Here is a 19,685-nt window from a genome sequence, read left to right on the forward strand (position 1 = left end):
TTTTCTTGCCTTTTTACACACTTTCCTCCCCCCTACCGGGGAATGGGCATCCCAGGATCCAGGATCCAGGCACTCATTGCCATTGCATTTACCATTTTCCAAGGTACTACCGAGCTCTGTCTATGTCTATACACTTTTCTTGTTTTCATTTGTTGTTACGTTTGTTGTTAAACCCCATCATCGGCGTTCATGGGTCTGTTAAGAGGTTGCATGTGTGCAAGGTGGGTTTTCTCTGTCTGGCCTGCGACTGCAAGCACTGGGTCTGCCCATTGCGCATTTCTGGTCGTGTCGTGGGGAACTCTTGCATGGGGGACGGATTCACCGGGCATATCGGTGGCCTGCTTTTGCTCTTCGGCTGGGTCATCATCATCATCTTTTGTAAAAGGGACATCGTTCATATTCCTCGGCAGTTTAGATATGAGTAATATCATGGGATTACCGTTCATTCATTGTTCGACGAATTCGCATAGGGTTAAACACTTAGCCACTTTAGTCGAAAAGGGACTCACTCAAAATTTACATCTTTACAGAGCGCACGAACTATACGGGATTTTGGCCGGGGTTTGCTTGTATACTCTGTGACGTAACCTCGGGCCGTGATCCATGGGTAACTTTATAATTTCTAAATCGCTGAAATCCAGCACCCGAATGATATCATGAGAACAACAAAAGTACCTACCGACTGAGCGTTGTACTTTTTTGTATCTTTAGCAGACGAACTGCCCAGGGTTGCGTGCGAATCTGCGAATCTGGGAATCTGAGAAACCTTGCAAGTCCCACCCGTAACGCTGTGACCTCCAAGTCAACGATGAATCATGCTCCACGTGCCCAACCTTTTACATGCACATCTATGAGGTAACTTCTGAGTCTATAGTGAACTGGTTTGAATATCTTCTAGATGATCCAGATGATCGAGATGATCATTCCCCATGGTGGATAATCTGATACTTCTGGATTGATTCCGATTTAGACGTGGATGGGTCTCGGGAAACAATATTAGCGGCCGTTGTACGGAGTGGTGGACGTTGTATGACCCAAGCGCCTCAAGGAATATGCAAAGTCAAGAAGTTTTGACTGATATTTGCCACACCTTCCTCAACCTCAACCGACTATTGGATGTTTTACCACCAAGACATATCCACTCGTTCCGTTCCCCCCGCAGTGTACTTATTTTGTACTGTACCTCCGAGCACGTTATGGCATATGAGAATGCTATGTGGCTGGACCTAGGAGCTTGCGTAATGAAGCTAGCTGTGATGTGGCGGTCGACACAGAAAGAGAGGTCGGATGCCTGACTCCGAAGTGGCAAGGTCATTTGTTGTCCTGACTGGCTACACTTCCATCACTGCAAGCCACAAGGGTTGTCTCTCCGTCGATCGCCAAAGTACATTCATGTATGTATTTTGTTGCCTTACTGAGACGGAAAAATCAGCCGCTTACGTACCGTACAGCAAGCCAGTGCTAGGTTAACCCTTGGTACTCTCCCGTACATGCAGGTGCAGCCCATAGTGCACGCCCCTCTCATCTCCCGGGCCCCCATGAGCTCAGTGATCCACGTTCGTGTTGGTACTTACACTCAATCGGCGTCTAAAGGAATCGTCCTGGCACAGCATTGTATCCCATTGGCCACGTTTCTCACCTATGCTCCCCGAAACAAATTCATTGGGCCCGTCAAACAGTAACTCTCTTTCGATCCTCCAATTATCGACTGTGCGATCGACCTGGCTAAGATTTCCGATTGGCCTTCAATGCTATACACAGTTTCGAATCCTACATACACGCTCTGATCTAAATGTTCGTCTCATAATTGAAAATCGTCTTTCCAAATCGTCCAGGTAGCTTACCCCTGTCTAGGCCGAAAACGTTGTGCTAGTCAGCCACCGCGTCATGACTGCCAAGCGAGAACACATAAAATCCATATATTATAGTCGGGTGTAACACATCGGGGAACTCCACGTCAATATCTGGTTTGACCGTTTCGGGAGGTGAATGACAAATGAAGTACTAAGAAAGCTACCTGGATTAGTGATTGGGGTCGCGGCGTGTCGTAGGTGGAGTGCTTGGTATTTCCTTGAGATTTGTTTGCATTCGGGAGGTCGAGTATGTAACGTTCTCCGCGGAACCTTTCTGTACTAGTACAGCGTAATTTTTCTCAATAATGTACTCCGTACTATTTCGTGCTTTAGCTAGCCTGTGTAGCTTAAATCGACGGCTGGAGAATTCGATTCGTAAACCCTACAAGATGATTATTCAAAAGACTCGGTACTTGATAATGTTGAAGATTAATTCATTTCAGGCACTCTGTAGAGCAATGATATTCAAGAGACAATACGTTGCCTGTTTGGTCGAACAGGTCATTTTTGTGAACGAACCCTCGCGTTTCACCACTAATGAATGTCGGAGGGAAACTCCAGCAAATGACCAATCTCCTATATAAGTACGGGGTAGGCTAAACACTTCGTGGAGGTTGGGATCTACATTTTATATATCACTCTGTACAAGTTAGGTAGGGATTGTAACAAGGAAACATTGGGAAGATGGATTCTTGTTCCTACGGTAATGTGTACTGGCCCGCCCGAACATCCGCTGCCGATTACACGATATGATTGGCGGGATCTCCTTCCAGCAATGAATTGCACCTCGGCAGTATGGTAAGAGGCTGTATTTAGGTGTATTAAAGGGGTAGTTTTTACATACCGCCCAGATAATACACTTTTACGTTGTAATCTCCATAGTATGAGCTCAATCATTCAGTGCGATGGGCAACGATGACTTTATATTACATCACCGACGTAACAAGGCAAATTCTCGTACTTGAACCTATACAATGGCGTAGACAGCGACTGAGCCACAGTCTCCTGAACCTTATTCTGGGAGACGTTTTGAGCCACATTCGATAGCGGCACGTTGGGAATGAGATCATCCCTAGCCATGCTAGTTCGGCCATCATCTTAAGTGAAGGATTCCGGGCCCAGCCAATAGTTTGCAATGGACAATGAATAAACATACGAGTAGTCGAGTACAGGGGCTATAGGTTTCGGTGGGGATCCAACCGATTGTCCCTATTATCAAACTCGCCACATATCACCCAACGGCTCGGTTTCGTCAATGAGCCAAAAAAGGAAGGACTCTATGTCTGGGTCATAAGATTCGCGACAATGACGCTCACAGTATCTTACTTTCGGCCGTGGAGTTGTTGCCCAATGTAGTAATTCAACGTCGGATGAAGACTGTCGATATTATTGCCCATGGTCGTAACAATTGGTCAATAAGCACCGTTTAAAACATGAACATGCCGCCAGCACCAAAATCGAGCTCGTTCTAGATGCAACTATCCCGGGTAGTCGGTTGAAAAACTTCAAACTCAATGAGGAATGTCAATGTGATTTGATACACGTATATTTATCGAGACATGGTGTGACGGGGAAATGCTGCTCCGACTATTATGATTTGTGTCCGTACATATAGTATACACTGTAGCAACGGAGTTCGCCAAAGTTTGCCTGTCATCTTGCGCCACCAAACGCCTTCTCCCCTGGACGCACGTCTCATTTCTATCTGCATTGGTAGTGGGAGAGGGAAGGGTGGGGGGTTGTCACAAAAGTCGGTTAACCGGCTAAAAGCATAACTATATCTGTACGAGCAGCGACATTTCGATATCATCATCTACTGTAGAGAACTTGGGCCCAAAAATAGAGGCCCATACAGATTAAGATATGTGGCGTCTGGGGAAGAAGAGTCCGTGGCAGGCACAGCCCTATAGACGGAAAGTCTCCGGCTGGTCCATTCACAAAGAAAGGAAGATGAATCGAAAATGATATCACCCAGAGGTTAGTTGGCAGATGTAGTTATAACTACATGTGTGTATACAGTGAAATGGTACGCCGATAATACACCGTAAATTACCGCCGTTCTCGTTCTCCCACACAGTCCGCTCCTGTTTTTCCGTGGTTCGAGTATTTTCCCTTTCTTTTCGGCTCCATATTTATCTCCTCTGGACACCAATCATTTCACGCATATAAAATAGATATCATTTAGAATGCTGCNAAAAAAAAAAAAAAAAAAGAATTAATATTGAAAAAAGAAACCCAAAAAGAGAAAAGTAAACGGGAGCTCACCCCCACTGAAGCTCTCTCTATTCTTACGTATTCGTCCAAGTGGCCCCCTGTTCCTTATCGGGTCACTTCTTGAGGTGGCGACCACTTTCTCTCTTCTCAATCTTCCGACCTCCACCCCCCTTGAAGTGTGGCTCAGTGACAGTTTTGTTGGATCTCGTAGATCTTTCATCATTGGAGGCTCCATGGACCGTACCATTACTTTTTTTCTTTTTTCCTTCGCCTCCTACTCTTAAACAACAATCGTCATACACCTCCCCTCCTTCTTTGACCCCTCGTCTCTCTAATTATATACTCCCCCCTTCCCAAATTCATATAAGAGCGAACCATTAGCCACTTTTATTTTGAAAACTTTTTGGACGATTTGATTCAATTTCACTCCCTTCTACCACTTTTGACGAGGACTAGACGCGCGACCTTCCGTCTCTAGCCCCCGCGCTTCACCCCATATTCGAACAACATACGCACCTATACTTTTTGCACAAACCAAGTTGCTACATTCACTGAAGAGACTCGAGATTGGCCTCATTCCCACTGATATCTGTTCGAATCTTGAATTTTCGAACTTTCAATACCGCATCGAGCGCCTTACGGTCTTTCCACAACTTTGGAGAGACCAACAAAACCTCGAGTGTCCTAGTTCGATGGCTAGGAAAGACTGAGAGCCTACAAATTGTGGCCCTCAGCTTTGAAACATATTTTAGGTCGGATCAGATGTTGCACATAATTCTGCAGCACTTTTCTCTCTTGTCCGACACTTCTCCAATTCCGCGTGTTTGCTTTGCCTAGCGAAAGGAAACGTTGACAAATCGCTCCCAATGTTCAGCAACCGGTAGGTTTTGATCCTCAGTTTCTCTGGCATTTATTTTCATGATTCTAACATTTTCTGGTGCTACAGAAACAGCACTCGAAAGCCTGATGGCGACTTCATCAGTCGCTTCCAACAAGCCTTCTCGGATGTCGTCCCTCGCAGAGGGAGCCAGGATTCCTCGAATTCACGACCAAATATTGACCAGAATGGAGATTCCATGATGCCTTTAACGTTAGCAACCTCGAAATCACCTAACATGTACAGTGGAGCTGATCGTGATTTTCGCAAATAGGACTATAGAACACGACATTAAAATTCCCACCAACGATCGCACTCCCCGAAATATGCAAGAATTGGGCCTGACCCCGTCGTGGATGGAACCCGGTTCTTTTTCCATGATGCCTTTCGCCGGTCAACACTCTGGTCTTTATACGCCAAACTCCGGTGGAATGGGTGCTATCTACCACAACCAGGCCGGTGATTTGCATACACCAACAGGAATGCATATGATCACTCCGCTCTCCCTTACCAACCCTATGAATGGAGCCCACCATCACCCAGGCAATGGCTTTGAACCCTTCAACCCACAATTTCTTGCCAGCATGCCAGAAATCAATCCGTATGCCCAGCAGGCGTCATACGCTCCAAGCGCATTTATGCACCATAATTCAAATTATAATGTTATGGATGAATCGCTCGATGATTCATCTGTCAATGACATGAATATTGATTCAGCATCTAATGTGACGGCCTCGACGGACTTCTCAGGCCCAACAGGTCCAACTGAAGACATGTCTTATGCCAAGGGCGAAAAGTATGTCAAATGCCTTAGATTTACCCCTTCCCAATGCTAATCACCTGCCGAATTATAGATTCCGCTTCAATGTCTCTCTTCGAGCACCAACGGCGATGGTTAAGAACCTGAGAGAAATTCCAGTGACCTATCTCAATAAGGGACAAGCATACAATTTGTCAGTCACGGATTCGAGCCCACCCGTGGGAAGCTCTCGACCCATTCGATACAGAACTTATGTTCGCATCTCTTTCGAGGAAGAAGAGCAAAGGGCGAGACCATCTGCGTGTTGGCAATTGTGGAAAGAAGGTCGAGGTTCAAGCGAAGCCCACCAACGTGGTGGGAAGTTGTTGGCTGTCGAATACGTGGATCCTCTACAAGGCGGCGGTGATGCTCACAAGCACCGTCAAGTACAAGTCGAGAAATTGTCAGTCGATGGATTTTGCGTCACATGGACCGCCAACCCAATGACTGGTTCCTCGGATTGCAACATTCCCGTGCGATTCAACTTCCTTTCCACTGATTTTAGCCACTCCAAAGGCGTGAAGGGCATTCCCGTTAGACTGTGCGCGAAGACTGAACTTGTCTCACCAGGCCAAATGTCTGGCGCAGCGCGTGAAGTCGAGCTATCTTACTGCAAAGTGAAACTCTTCCGGGACCACGGCGCTGAGCGAAAGATGTCCAACGACGTTGCGCACGTCAAGAAGACTATCGACAAACTCAAACAGCAGATCTCACAGGCCGAAATGGGTGGTGGTTTCGCCAAGCGCAAACGGGGCAGCAACGCCACTGCAAAGGGACCAGACCGTTCCATGAAAATGACGAAGCACAAGCGTACTTGGTCACAGGGCTCAGATAACTCGGGAACACCTTCTCTGGAAGACGACCTCCAATCAAAACTGAACGTGATGCAAGAGATGTTTTCATCAACTCGTTCAGTGAGCGTGTTTGGTTTGCGCGGCGATCAACAAGATGACCCCGATCTATACCCGATTCGATTGCCAGGTGATGGGGAGACCGTCAAATTTGAGACTGTCAGCCGGACTAAAACTGGTGATTTCTCGTCTGCGGAAGCATTGATTCCTTCACCGGAAAGCAGCAATCCCTCTGAAAATTCACCACACGCCTACTCGCGCCCGATGACTATCCAAAAAATTCCATCTGCCAATCAAACCTCTAGGGGTTTCCTCGAGGCTGTTGGCATCGACTCCACCTATCGACCTCCATCGGAACGCCCGCCCAAGCCGATTGCCTGCTTCTATGTTCGATTTTCTGGAAACGAGGAGAATCCCCAGGACTATTATCGAGCTATCTACTTGACCGAACGCACTGTCCAGGACCTCGTGAAGCAGATTTCCAGCAAGCAACAAATTGACCCGGTGCGCATCGTGAGCATCAAGCACGTCAACGAAAAGGGCATGCAAATCATGGTGGATGACGATGTGGTCCGCGAGCTCCCTGAGGGACAAGATATGGTCGTCGACATCTCGACAATGCCGGGCTCGAATGTCGACGCGCCTGGGTCCCCCATTGAGATCAAGTTGACCTTCTAATACTTCATCATCTCACTTCATGCCTCCACCTCTGCTTTTCACTTCTGCAGTCTTGCAATCTTTTATTTCCTGTGTCAATGGGTTGGCTTTTGTTTTCTACGGGGAGTTGAATACGGAGATAAAACACGAGTCTCCGAGCAATGATACCCCGTCACTTATGCCATTTTTATTTATGCCGTTTTTATTTACTTCTCTTCTTCATTTGCAAACTCGGCGTTGCCTAACCCTATGACGATATATGAGTCGACGGGCCACGGGTCTGTTAATATACAGTTTTGTGATTGTTCTGGTGATGATTTCGATCTGGTCGAGGGCCAAGCATACGTCGTTGATACCCCGTTCCCATTTTGAGTTTAGCCCCATCTGTTTGCTTCTTGTCACTGGCGTTTCCGGTTTGAGCGTTTGCCCTTATGGCTGCGGATTCTATTCATATCTTTTTCTGGATATGTATACGGGCTTTGTATCATTTGATACAGATAGTCACCGGAGGACAGGGTTACGAGTCAACCAACCAAACCAACCACTCTGATGCGCAGGTTCAGAATACGATGACCTTGCTTATTCAATTAAATTGGCTATTGGCTATAGTACATCCCATCCCAGACGTAGCACAAGGTTGATTTGAGAAGACCTTTATGCTTGGCATCAAAAGTCGACGCGTCAACCTCGAAAGATTGACGATCGAATCTGCAGATCGGGTCGGCCGTGCGAGCAGGCAGAAAGGAAAATGCCCAAGAACCATAGAATAATATTAAAGAGGCGACACAAACTACGGCTTGCGCAACGCTCATGTCTGGGGAGAAATAAGACTGAGTGCCCACACCAGAAGCTGGTCCCAGCAACCAGGTGAAAGCGGCAAGGGTTACTCGGACATCCGCCGCGGGTGGTCTATGAAGATCCCATGGACCGCTGTTTCGGGTTTATCTATACATGGTGATTGGCTGGGCGCTCAGACCGGCTGTCAGCCAACGGGTGTCCCAGGAGCCTTTTTCCCCAGTCTTTTGCGCTCATTTAGCAATTTCGGGGGCCTTCCATACGAAAACAGTTCTATCAATTTCGACCATACTAACTATCGTTTTCAGACAATCGAGCCACTCTTAATGCACAAATAGTACTTTCTCCTTTCGATCTTTCCCCGAGTCTCCGATCTTGGGTCCCAGTCCCTCGGGTCCTCTTTTAGAGATTGCACCCATGGATCTGTCGTATCCGAGAATAGATTTCTAATCCCTCGTTCCTGGATATGTCAAAGCTGTAATGTAAGTGGGGTTGCCCGGTAACGAATTTCTCTTAGCCGCTTTAGCGCCTTATGCATACGATGCAGTTATAGCCTAGCCCCTCCCAGTATCACCCAAGTCCTCTGTTCAGTCAGAGTCACAAGTCCAGAACGTTTCTCCTGTCGATCGCTCTCTGCGATGAAACCCTTACCTCTAGCGCATCCGCTAAGTGGATCTTATTTTACAGACCACAACTCCTTCCAATCCACATATTCCCCAATGTTAGGGCTCCCAAAACCGTATGTAAGAGTATGCCAAGGGTGTCCGGCAATTCAAAAACGCCGTCCATGCACGCTCGTAAGCCACAATGATGTCATATGCAGGGAAGTTCCTTGGAAGTGGAGACCTTGGTAAACCCCCACATAGCCCCGCGGGTCGTCCCGGTAGGATGGCCTCTTGTTTGGGCTTAGCTTTGTTACTTACCGCCTGTTTACAGTATTTGTTGGAAATACAGTCTGTGCAAAAATTCGGTATTTTCGTATTTTGCGGTATCCTTCCGAAATATGTGAACGGTGCTCAAATGATCCTGTTTATGTTCGTAGATTGCTGCCATCCGCGGTTTTTTATTGGATTGCGTTTATTTTCCTATGCGAAGCTTTTGCTGGAGGGGGGATCTGATCCGCAATTGTTAGCTATTTTTAAAAATGGGATTAAACGGTTTTAGGACTGCAGGTTGGAATATATAGACCTTGCTTCTGATATTAGATTTGTACCAAGTTTAACGTGCAAGGTAGCCAGTCGGAACCATATGATGGAATAAAGGACTTGAACCCTTAAATATCACGTTGATGTTTGATTACTTTGTTCTGATCTCACCCGTCCCTGCTTCAAGTTGTGTGACTCTGCCCCTGGCAGCCTGACCGGCCCTCGGCATAGACTGCAGGGCTGATGTCTGAGTCGAAATAGAATCACAGTCAATACCTGCCATTAATAGACTTCGAGGCTCAAGTGATGTTGCACTTATGCACTTGACCTGGTGTCTTATCTAAGTTTAGATTGCCCTTCACGCTAATCGTGACGTTTAAAGTTTATATCCTGGCCATCACCTGCAATCATGTCTTATACTCGAACTCAATTCCCATCCTCCGGGCAACCTGGACTTGTAGCAGTCTCGCAGATTGTATGGACTATATTGGCCTGTCCTCATGTCCTCGTCAGCAGCGTGATCCTTTGTACTTGATAAGTAGCATGCCAACCTCGTCTGTGACACCCCAGCCTATCTGTGGAAATGACATCTCTCTCCTGGAGATCTACAGATCAGCTAGTGAACTGGACTCTCTGGCAGAGAATACCGACATCAGTCTTCGCCGGTGCAGTTTGTCTATTGCATGATGGCTCTGCAAAGCTCGAGCTTGCCTCGAGCGAGGACTAATACATGCCCGGCTCATTTCTTCCACTGTCTAGAAACTGTCTCACTGTGGTCGTACGTCGAGATTTGCTGGTGTACCCCATTTTGAGTTTCTCTGAGAGTAACACTAGCAGTCATGTAGCTCATATTTCAGATAGGAACAAGATATACACCGAGGCCAAGTACTTCACTTAAGCTTCAAGGGGAAGTAGTGACTTCTTCCTAGGTATCTCATGTTTTGATGTGAGAGTACGTGTAGCCGTAAAAGGAAAGAGGCACCAGCGTCGTTCCTGCCTCGAGAGCAACAGTTTGTCCCCTCAACCTTTGTTTACTATTTCTTCTTCCTTTCCCTTCTTCTTCTTCTTCCTCTTCTCTCTCTCCTTCTCTACCACGCTCGCTTCAGCCTTTTTCATCGATTTTTTCCTGGATTCCATCAAGAACCCATCAAAAGAATCAACCAACACTCGTTTAAAATTTGCTGCACGTCAATATGACTTCCTCTATGCGCATCAAGATGCTCCTCTTGATGGCTGTGTCCATGGTCTCCATGGGCATGGCTGCTGTGACTGGTGTGACTGGTGAAGGCAAGTCTCTTTTTCCCACCGTCCTCCATGACAACAAACATCGTGTGACTAACCTTGCCACTAAACAGACTGCACTTCCATCGTGAAGGTTCTTCTCCAGAACCCCCACACTGGCGAATCCCGCGTCGTCGGCGACGGTAAGTCATGTTCCTTCCTGTGCCTACCTTTGACCCATCTTGAACCCTACGGCTAATGATTGATACACACAGCCAATGCTATCCCCGTTCCTGCTCCCAACTTGTTCGGCCGTGCTGTTCGCCCTGGTGATGGTTGGAGTAAGACCAGTTCCACATCGTTCGGGCAGAGATCTGCTGGAAGCGCCTCAACCTGATGGCACAATAAACTGACTTTTGATATCAGTCACGATCACCACCACCGAGACATCCTGCGTTCCTCGTGTCGCGTCGACTACGACTTCCATCAGTACTGTGGACCCTGTTGTTGTGCCCATAGTCAGCACTCCTCCAGTTATTTCCCATACTAGCACTGTGACTACATCTTTCACCACCGCCGTGCTCGAGACTGGTACTGTCCCAACCACGTCCGTGGCTGTCTCTACTCCTGCCCCTGCTCCCACTGACGTGATCACCACTGTGGTGCCCGTTGTCACCTCGACTCATGTGTCCAGCACTACTGGGGTGTCGACTGTCTCTTCGATATCTACCACTTCCAAAGTCACTGCCACTGCAATCGGGGTTACCACTCAGTCTGGTACTCCCATGTCAAGCAGCTTGGCAGCTGTCCCCGCCACTACATCTACCGCTACTGCTAAGCCCGTGACCTCTTCCCACGCTAGCACCGCTGAGACAACTTCTGCTTCTGCTACCAGCACTGAGGTCACCTCCTCCAGTGTCACAAAGGCAGTTCCTGTCCCCGGCTCCACTGTGACTGGCAAGAACACTGACTTTGTGACTGAGCCTTGCCCCACTGGTACTGAGTTGACTCCTGCTGCTGGCAAGGTCACTGGTGTTCCTGTTGCTCCTGCTCCTGCTCCTGTGACCACTGAGATTGTTTACACCATTACAATTCCATGCAGTCACACTGAGAAGTGCCGCAGCACCGAGGTCTATTCCACCAGCACTTTGGTTTTATCTAACCCCACTGGCACTCACATCAGTGCTCCTGCTTCTGGCAAGGTCACTGGCATTCCTGTTCCCGGCTTCACCGATGTCGCTCCTGCTCCTACTCCGGTGACCACTGAGATCATTTTCACCATTACAGTTCCATGCAGTCACACTGAGAAGTGCCGCAGCACCGAGGTCTATTCCACCAGCACTTTGGTTTTCTCTAACCCCACTGGCACTCACATCACTGCTCCCACTGCTCCAGCTGTGGCCATCGTTTCTACTCCTGTGACCTCCGTGGCCACTGACTTCGTCACTGAGCCTTGCCCCAGTGGCACCGAACTGGCACCTGCTCCTGCCGTCACTGAGATCACTGTGACTGTGGACATCCCCTGCACTGAGTCTACCAAGTGTGTCAGCACCCAGGTTGTCACCACTGCTATCTCGGTCTCTGTCGTGCCTGTGATGCCTATCCCGGTCACTGTCCCTACTCCTGAGACTACCGAGGTTCCTGTTGCAGCCCCGGCTCCGCCTGCTGTTCCTAAGAAGGAGACGACAAAGGCCGAACAGACTGTTCCTGCCTCTGTCCCTCAGACAACCACTCGCGTTGTTGCTTCCGCACCTGCTCCTACGCTGGACGCCACCATTCCTGAGTCTCCTCCCCAGGCCAAGGTTTCCGCCCCGGTCCCTGAGACTATCACTACCACCCACCCTGTCCCAGTCCACACTACACTGGCTACTGTTCCTCAGCCCCCTGTGCCTAAGGGTTCTGATGTTCCTCAGAAAGTTCCTCACAACGGAGAGACTCAGATCGCTGCCCCAACTGTTCCCCACCCTGCCTCCAGCGCCGAGACACAGGCACCTTCGGCTCCTGTCTTCAACGGTGCCAGCGCTGCTGGGTTCGTGGATGGTCGCCTGCTTACTATGAGCATTTTTGTTGTGCTCGCTAACGCTGCCCACTTTGTAATGCCGTGAGAACCGGTACATATCTTTCTTTCCATGCTGAGAGGCAAGCCTAGCCATCTTCGATGTAGCAATGGCGGCACCCAACATGATACTTATGGTTACGATGAAGGTTGAAGCAACCCCGATTTTGTGGGCTAGCATGCGTTTGTCTTCGAGAGGATGCAATTAGGGATCCCATTAATTTTGCAATATCTAATAGTGACTTCATTACATAGTTGCAGCTTAGCTGCCTAATTTCACAGAAGTTCACATTTCATTGCGTGCACATGAATAGTATTGGGTATCTTGTAACATGTAAAACAGAAGAATCAGTCCAAACAGGCCTCTTTGTCACACAAAAAGAGCCACACCACCGAAAGGTTTAGGTGGTCAAATGTCGCCCAAACGCCAAACCAAGCGATCAATAGACAAATACCGCAACAGAGAGTCCTGCCTGCCGTAATGTCGGGCCTATCATGTTCTTTGAAGTTGAAATACTTCGCATCTGGCAGTATCTCCCTTACCGCAAAGGGCTCAAAGGGTTCATGCTGACAGCCCCAACTATCTTCGCCATTTGACTCTCCTGCACTGCCTTGGTAACAGTCAGATGCGCCTCCCCAATCAGAAACCTGGCACCCTGCAGCAATCCAGACACTGACCCTTCTTCAGTTACAGTCAGAATCCGCGTCGATAGAAGGGTCTGCAGCGGCCTGAAATGCCCATTCTTGCATGGCGCCGAATACGGTCGAACGAGCCCCTGTTCCGGGAAATGCTTTAGTGCGAGGATGGAGCTGATGATTACACGGCCGGCTTTTAGCCAGTACCCTCTTTCATGGGATCTTGCTCCAGTGGATACCCGTAGGACGAGATGTCAAGCTTGAGATGCAATACATAGCTTATCTGCAGCATGCTAAGCCACATGGCGTATACTGGCGGCGTTGCTCGCAAACTTCAATTTCCAACTGTACTAGAAACATACCTAAACGAGTATAGCACGTATACTGGGTAGCGCCTCCCTCATAGGTCATCGGTCGTGACATTAAGCACAGAAATAAGAAAGGAATAATCACACGAGGTGTAAAAACTGAATTTATAATAGGACTGAAAACCCGGCGCCGAATGGGATAGTCAAATGCTTAGCGTAAACACTCATCTTCAAAGAATGGACAGGGACCAATGACAAAGGGCCTTGGAAGATGAAGATGAATGGCATGCAAATATCCCCCGACTTGGCTCCAGGCGACCTAAGAAAAGGCCAGGGTATCTTAGGGAAATAACGAAAATGCAAGGAATGCGTGGGTATGTGCACATGAAGTAAGTATACATCGGCTAGACAAGTGATTGACTACCATCCAAGGAAGAATTCAGTCTTCGCCATCAACGCCAAGGGATTCAATCTCTCTCGTCAAAGCACAGATCCGGCAGCCGTCGCCGATCTTATCTCGTAGTATCCTGGCCGTGGTCACTTTAGGACCCACTGTGCGAGATGCAGTGGTAGAAGTAGGCTCGTCGACTGGAGACAAGGCTCGTGGAGTTCGATCTGCAGATCGATCACGGCTGCTTGTGCCCGATTGTTGTTGTGATGTGCCTGGGTGCAGGTGGGAAAGATGGAATACATGGCCACAGGCAAAGCCAACAAGGATTTCCCGCTCTAGTTAATTTATTAGCATTGTTTCCGATGATCTAGTTTGGTATTGATGGGACCAAGAAACATACCGTTTGCTCGGAAGGCAACGTTACAACCACCGCATCTTCCCTGTCCAGTGCCGGCAAACTTTGTAGCACCACTAGTCTGGGATAATTGATCCTGACTTTGGGCCTTGGCTGTTGGTGTCAAGCTGAAGTCTTCCTCTCTGTCTTCGTTGATATCGAACTTGATGCCACGGCGCTGGCCTTTGCGCAGCGAGTCCATCCCAAGAGCAACCTCGCTTTGCATAACCCTGGCCGCGCCTTGGCTAATACTAGCTTGCAGATCGTGTTCACGAATTAAGCGAGTGAGACCTTCTCTTAACCCTTCGATCTCCAATCCGCTCGGGATTCGACGCACAAGCTTGATTGGGTCGATGGCTGTACCGGCCTCAACAAGAAGACCGTGGATGAACTTTGGTTTATCCATCGAGTAGTCAAGTAGATCTTCCCACAGATCGGGGTCTTCCTGTGACTTTGCAAATGAAATAGCCTGTGACACATCCTTAAGATCTGACAATATCAAGTTCAAGGCCCGCTTCGTCTGGCCCATCTTCGACAAAAGATAAATCAACTCAGGTGTAAATTTGTGGTGCTCACATATGGATGTGGCTTTGTCAAAGGAGTAAGAGATGCTCGTTTGGAGGAACTCCATCAGCAGAGGTCGGTCATAATCGGCGAATACCTCGACAGTCGTATCGGCGAAATTGTCAATGAGTGCTTTGCCTTCATCAGCAGCCAGCTTGCTGGCCGCATCTCGAGCATGAGCCCCTCGCCCTCTTCGGGGTTTAGAGGCTTCATGGGGTAGAGACTCGCCTCGCCAGAGCGCGCGAAGGTAGAAATAAAGAAACAGAAAACGGTCTGCAGCAATTAACTGTGACACGACGGTTTCCGGAAGAACGATGCCTGTGTATGCTTCACTAACAAGAAGACGTGTCGGCTCAGAAGTTAATTCTTCCAACTCGAACTTGGTAGCTGACTTCATTTGCTCCTTGGAAACGCGAATCATGATGAAAGCCGGGATGTCATCCGTGACCGCATCAAGCAAGCGGTGTTCCCTCACCAACGACATGGCTGCATCTCCATCCTGCAATCGAATATAGCACCGCAAAGCTTCGCGGTAACGCCCCCCAACCAAGAACAATTTGGCGAGACAATTAGTGAGAGTTCGCCAGTCCTCGGAATCATCGCGCACTGATCCAGATTTCAGTTGTTCTTCAATGGCTGCTGCAATGGTATTTGCATCAAACAAATCAGATGGCCAGGTTTCGATTAATTCTTTGAATCTAGTCAAATCTCGAGACACGTAGTGGCGGAGAATCACTTCATATATCGCAGAAGACAACGACGGATTTAGATCAACGGGAATGTGCGGGGTGATCTCATCCAGTTTGCTTCTCTTGATGAAGATCCATGCCCAGTGCTCCCATCGTGGGGCATTGCGAATGACTTTACTACAAATCTTCGCCGCTTCAACCCACTTCTCTTGACTAACAAGTTGTTGAATCCAAAGCTCTCCAATTCGAGCCTTTTCTTGCTCTGCTGCAGAGACTTTGGGCCGGCCAGCTGTTGTAATTGATGATCGATCATCTGCAAAAAAGTCATCCAAACTGGTTTGTGACCTGCCAGCAGCTTCTGAGACAATTTCACCCAGGTCGGGTATGGATCCTGCAGCTTCAGGATGTTCATCGACGAGGTTCCAAGCTTCCTCGTATTGACCGTGAGAGTCTAACCAAGACAGCCGATCCGCAAGATCCCGCCTGACTGCAACAACGCAGTCATATGGACTGTGGACAAATATCTTGGCACCAGGAGCACCTGAAACGTCCTGCACCTCTTTCGGGAGAGTCTCCTCAACCGAGTGTTTGGACATGAAAGACGGGGGAGCTCTAGCAGAGCCTTTGTCTCCGCTACTTGTGGTACTGCGTATGCTAGCACCTGAGCTAAAAAGGCGTGCAGGGTACATAGTAGCATCCAGAAGTCCGTAACCAAGTGCCCCCAAGGCACCACGATGAACAACTTGTCCCTCTGGAGTCTTCCACGGAGGCAAGACGCTAAGATGATAATCAGATGCCGAGAGACCTTCAAATCGGTTGATTGAAAGCGTATCGGCACTGATTTCTTCTTTAGTCTCAATGTCAATGACACGAAGTTCAGGCTCCAAGCCCCGTTTTCGATTGCGTGTTCCAGTGCCCCTTCCGCTATTGGTAGTGTCATATTCGGTTTCCATGTATGCGAGAATAACAAGAAGACGAGGCGTGTACAACGAAATGCCAGATACCACGCAATCTGTCCGCAATCTGTACTCGAAAGTTAGGTATATATCGATGGGAAACTGAAAGCAGAACTTACATTGTGACAACCTCAGCAGAGCCCAACTTCTCGCCCTTTGAGGTCTTGCTCGCTCTTTCGGGGTAGACATCAATAACCCAGACAGTTCCTCCCCATCCGACGACAAGCTTTTCTACTTTATCAACAGACACGGTCGATTGCGCATTTGAGCTTGCCGGATTGTCGTTGACGTCAAGATTGTCATGGTTGTCTAAAGCAGACTGGTCAATCCATTCTGCGCGTGCTTTCCAGACACTGGCCATTTCTTCCCAGCCTGGGCGGTTCGGACGATCGATATGGCTGATCCGTTTCCAGGCAAATTCGGACTCGGACGAGTCCAGATGCAGATTGGAGCGCATAATCTTGATGCCCTCCTCGTTGACCCAGGTCACATATTTTCCAGATAAGGACCATCTGATAGTGCTAATAGCACCCTCTCCGCTGTGAACAATAGTGTCCTTTCCACTATTGGAGGCAAGGCCCATAGACCCTAACCAGCTTGACGCTGTTGCGGCCGCGCCCCCCATTGTTGTCGAGTTGGAGCTCGCTCCAATACGACCGCCGGTTGTTAGGATCAGTTCACCTGCCCGGCCACCAGAGAGGAATGTCCTGTCACTTTTGTAATCGGGGGACAATGCGATCGACTGAACCGGGCGACCGAAATTGCGCAATAGCACATCCTTGGGGTCTACTAGCGACGAGATACAAACGTTGCCATCGATTGAAGAGGTTCCGATGTAAATGGAGTTCGACGGTATGTTGGATATGGATGCATTATTCATCCTACTTTGACCACGAATGCTGCCGGTATTGGTAGACGATCGTGTAGGGGGGGAATGGTCATCCTGGGTTTGCTTGAAGGGATCCTGCTTGAGGTTCGGAAGAGGAGGCAGAAAAGGGGATATAGAGATAGAAGTGACACTCGCTGAGTGCGCATGATATACACGCAAAGACTGTAAGAGAGGCAAGGACATAACATGCTTGACAAGGTCAGCTCGTGGAGTGGCGCGCGCAGATGTGGCTGACTTACGACGTTTCCGTTATGTGTTCCGACAATCTATATAGCTCGTTAGCTTTTCGATTTCCGCTATTCTAGCCGAGAATCCTCACCATCTTGTCTCCTGCTACAAGAAAAGAGCTTGTCGCATCTCCATTGCGGTATACAGACCCCAAGTGCTTCGTGAGATATGCGTATTTGAGGCGGGGCTCTTCGTCATCGTCGTCTGATTCATCTTCCTCGTTCTCATCTTCTTGGTCCTCGTTACCACTGCCATTTGAGCTGTGGTCATTTTCGGGTCGGCCTCGGTCCTGGGTATCTTGAGCTGAGTCCGTAGGTGATCTGCTTCGTGCAGTTGACGTGGAGTGCTCGGGAGTGCCCTGAACGGCAGTTTCATTCGCCGGTGTCGCGCCAGGCGCGTCCATGGCGAGTCCCTCTCAGCACCTGCAGCTCCCTGGCTGTTTGAAGTGGAATTCGACGAGTTGAAGTTGGGTTCTGTGGTTCTGGAGTTGAGCTGGGGTAGGTCAGGGCGCGGGCCCCGGGGAGCTTGGTGCCATGACTAAGCGGGGTTCTTCGCCCCTGCAAAACGATGTCATTGACGAACTCTCGAGAATTGTTCCTGACACAGCACTATGTTTGCCCGACCCTCTGCCTACTTGGCTTGTAAACGGCCAATAGCAAGGCTTCTTACACGATCGCAGAATCAAGCATTTCCTTCATTAGCACTCCCCCGACGGTTCTCATCCAATGCCTACTTAAGACAGTATAACACCGATGAGCCCACAGATGATGCTTTGGACTCAAAAAAGCAGCGACGGAGGAGTAACAGACTACCAGCAGCTCCCACTTCCTTGCGGCGAGTAGCAGTCGAGGCACAAAGGTCGAAGGATGGATTCCTCTCTAAGGCGCTTCTCAAAGAGCAGGGTCTATATCGGACTAAGGTAGGAGCAATTGATAACCTCACGGACTATCTTTTGCTAAGTCTTCTGTTATTTCTAGACAGTGACTGCTTACGCCGTGGCCGAACAATTCAATATTCGCCAAGTCAGAGACATCTTGCAAGAAAAAGGATACGAACCAGATCCTTTGGAGACGGGGCTCTTTCCACAAGTTGTTCACGTTCAGATACCTATTGACACTATACGACGCATTACAAATCCTTCTAGTGTTGATTTACCATCCGACGAAGTGGGCGATGTCTTTGTGTTTCCCTCCGGTACGGTCGTGGCGTGGTCGCTTCCCGAGGGATTCACATCTTTTTTGGCAACACGAACTCTCTTGCCCGCGGCAGAGGGCGCTCATGTAGATGAGTTGGAGACAGAGGATCTTGAATTCGTGGAGGACCCGAACCGTGAAAATAGTGTGATCAAGGGCGACACGATCATACTGGGAACGAACCCTGGTCACAGCGACGCAGAAGGACCACTCGTGGCGCAACAATCTATTGATACAGTGCTGACCAAGGTTGCGTTTTCGTCTGGCCTCGCTCGGAGTACAAAGCTGGCTGTTCTTGAGAGTCTTCTGTCGAACTATTTCGAGTCGACGCGACCAATTCCGACTCTTCTATCAAAAGGATCTCGTCTTCCTTTTACACGAGACTTCATCCTCCGCAAGACTGGACAACTATTGAGTGTCCGCGCGCAGCTCAATCTCTACTCGGAGCTCACCGACTCTCTACCAGACATATTTTGGGACAGTCGACACGAACTAGGATTGGAGGGTTACTATGAACAAGCTGGCCGAGCTTTAGATGTTGGAATTCGCATCAAGCTTTTGAACGAGAAAATGGACTATGCGCAAGAAATTGCCAGTGTCCTCCGAGAACGCCTAAGTGAGACACATGGTCTTCGACTCGAATGGATCATCATTCTGCTCATCGCTGTCGAGGTTGGATTCGAAGTGCTGCGACTATGGAAAGAGAGAATGCATGAACAAGAGGAGAATATGCGGAAGGAGACAAACCAAGCCGAAGCCGCGTGAGATTAATATTGTAAATGTACCGTTTATGATACCCCTTCACTCTTGAATGCAAATTCACTCTGAACTCTTTAGCTGTCGGGGCCAATTTATATTGTAAACAAAGCCCGCATGACCGTGTCACCTGCCCCCGCGCTTAGTCATTTGTGACTCCGCACGAGGCGACTGCAGCAGTTCGCCGACGACCCTGTAGCCTTCGATACCTTT

At 48.8% G+C, this 19,685-nt stretch overlaps 4 protein-coding genes across 4 annotated transcripts; 3 read left to right on the top strand and 1 right to left on the bottom strand.

Annotated features, from left to right (window-relative positions):
- Nucleotides 1–4,933: 4,933 nt before the first annotated feature.
- Nucleotides 4,934–7,272, top strand: PENARI_c008G07912 (grainyhead-like protein; the record flags this gene model as incomplete). Its single annotated transcript, XM_022631530.1, has 4 exons — nucleotides 4,934–4,947; nucleotides 5,014–5,157; nucleotides 5,219–5,740; nucleotides 5,799–7,272. The coding sequence occupies 4 exons, from the start codon at nucleotides 4,934–4,936 to the stop codon at nucleotides 7,270–7,272; spliced, it is 2,154 nt and encodes a 717-aa protein (XP_022488824.1).
- A 3,112-nt stretch (nucleotides 7,273–10,384) lies between these two features.
- Nucleotides 10,385–12,517, top strand: PENARI_c008G01681 (uncharacterized protein; the record flags this gene model as incomplete). The annotated part of the gene is made up of 4 exons (XM_022631323.1): nucleotides 10,385–10,463; nucleotides 10,547–10,615; nucleotides 10,688–10,753; nucleotides 10,839–12,517. 4 exons carry the CDS (start codon nucleotides 10,385–10,387, stop codon nucleotides 12,515–12,517), a joined length of 1,893 nt encoding a protein of 630 aa, XP_022488542.1.
- A 1,334-nt stretch (nucleotides 12,518–13,851) lies between these two features.
- On the bottom strand, nucleotides 13,852–17,926 carry PENARI_c008G02825 (CLH domain-containing protein; the record flags this gene model as incomplete). Its single annotated transcript, XM_022631364.1, has 5 exons — nucleotides 13,852–14,138; nucleotides 14,204–16,473; nucleotides 16,526–17,457; nucleotides 17,535–17,561; nucleotides 17,615–17,926. 5 exons carry the CDS (start codon nucleotides 17,924–17,926, stop codon nucleotides 13,852–13,854), a joined length of 3,828 nt encoding a protein of 1,275 aa, XP_022488756.1.
- Nucleotides 17,927–18,056: 130 nt separating this feature from the next.
- On the top strand, nucleotides 18,057–19,481 carry PENARI_c008G11969 (RMD1 family protein; the record flags this gene model as incomplete). The annotated part of the gene is made up of 3 exons (XM_022631677.1): nucleotides 18,057–18,164; nucleotides 18,266–18,442; nucleotides 18,501–19,481. The coding sequence occupies 3 exons, from the start codon at nucleotides 18,057–18,059 to the stop codon at nucleotides 19,479–19,481; spliced, it is 1,266 nt and encodes a 421-aa protein (XP_022488615.1).
- Between the last annotated feature and the right edge of the window lie 204 nt (nucleotides 19,482–19,685).

This window comes from Penicillium arizonense (assembly GCF_001773325.1).
Source record: "Penicillium arizonense strain CBS 141311 chromosome Unknown PENARI_contig008, whole genome shotgun sequence".
Taxonomy (NCBI): Eukaryota; Fungi; Ascomycota; class Eurotiomycetes; order Eurotiales; family Aspergillaceae; genus Penicillium; species Penicillium arizonense.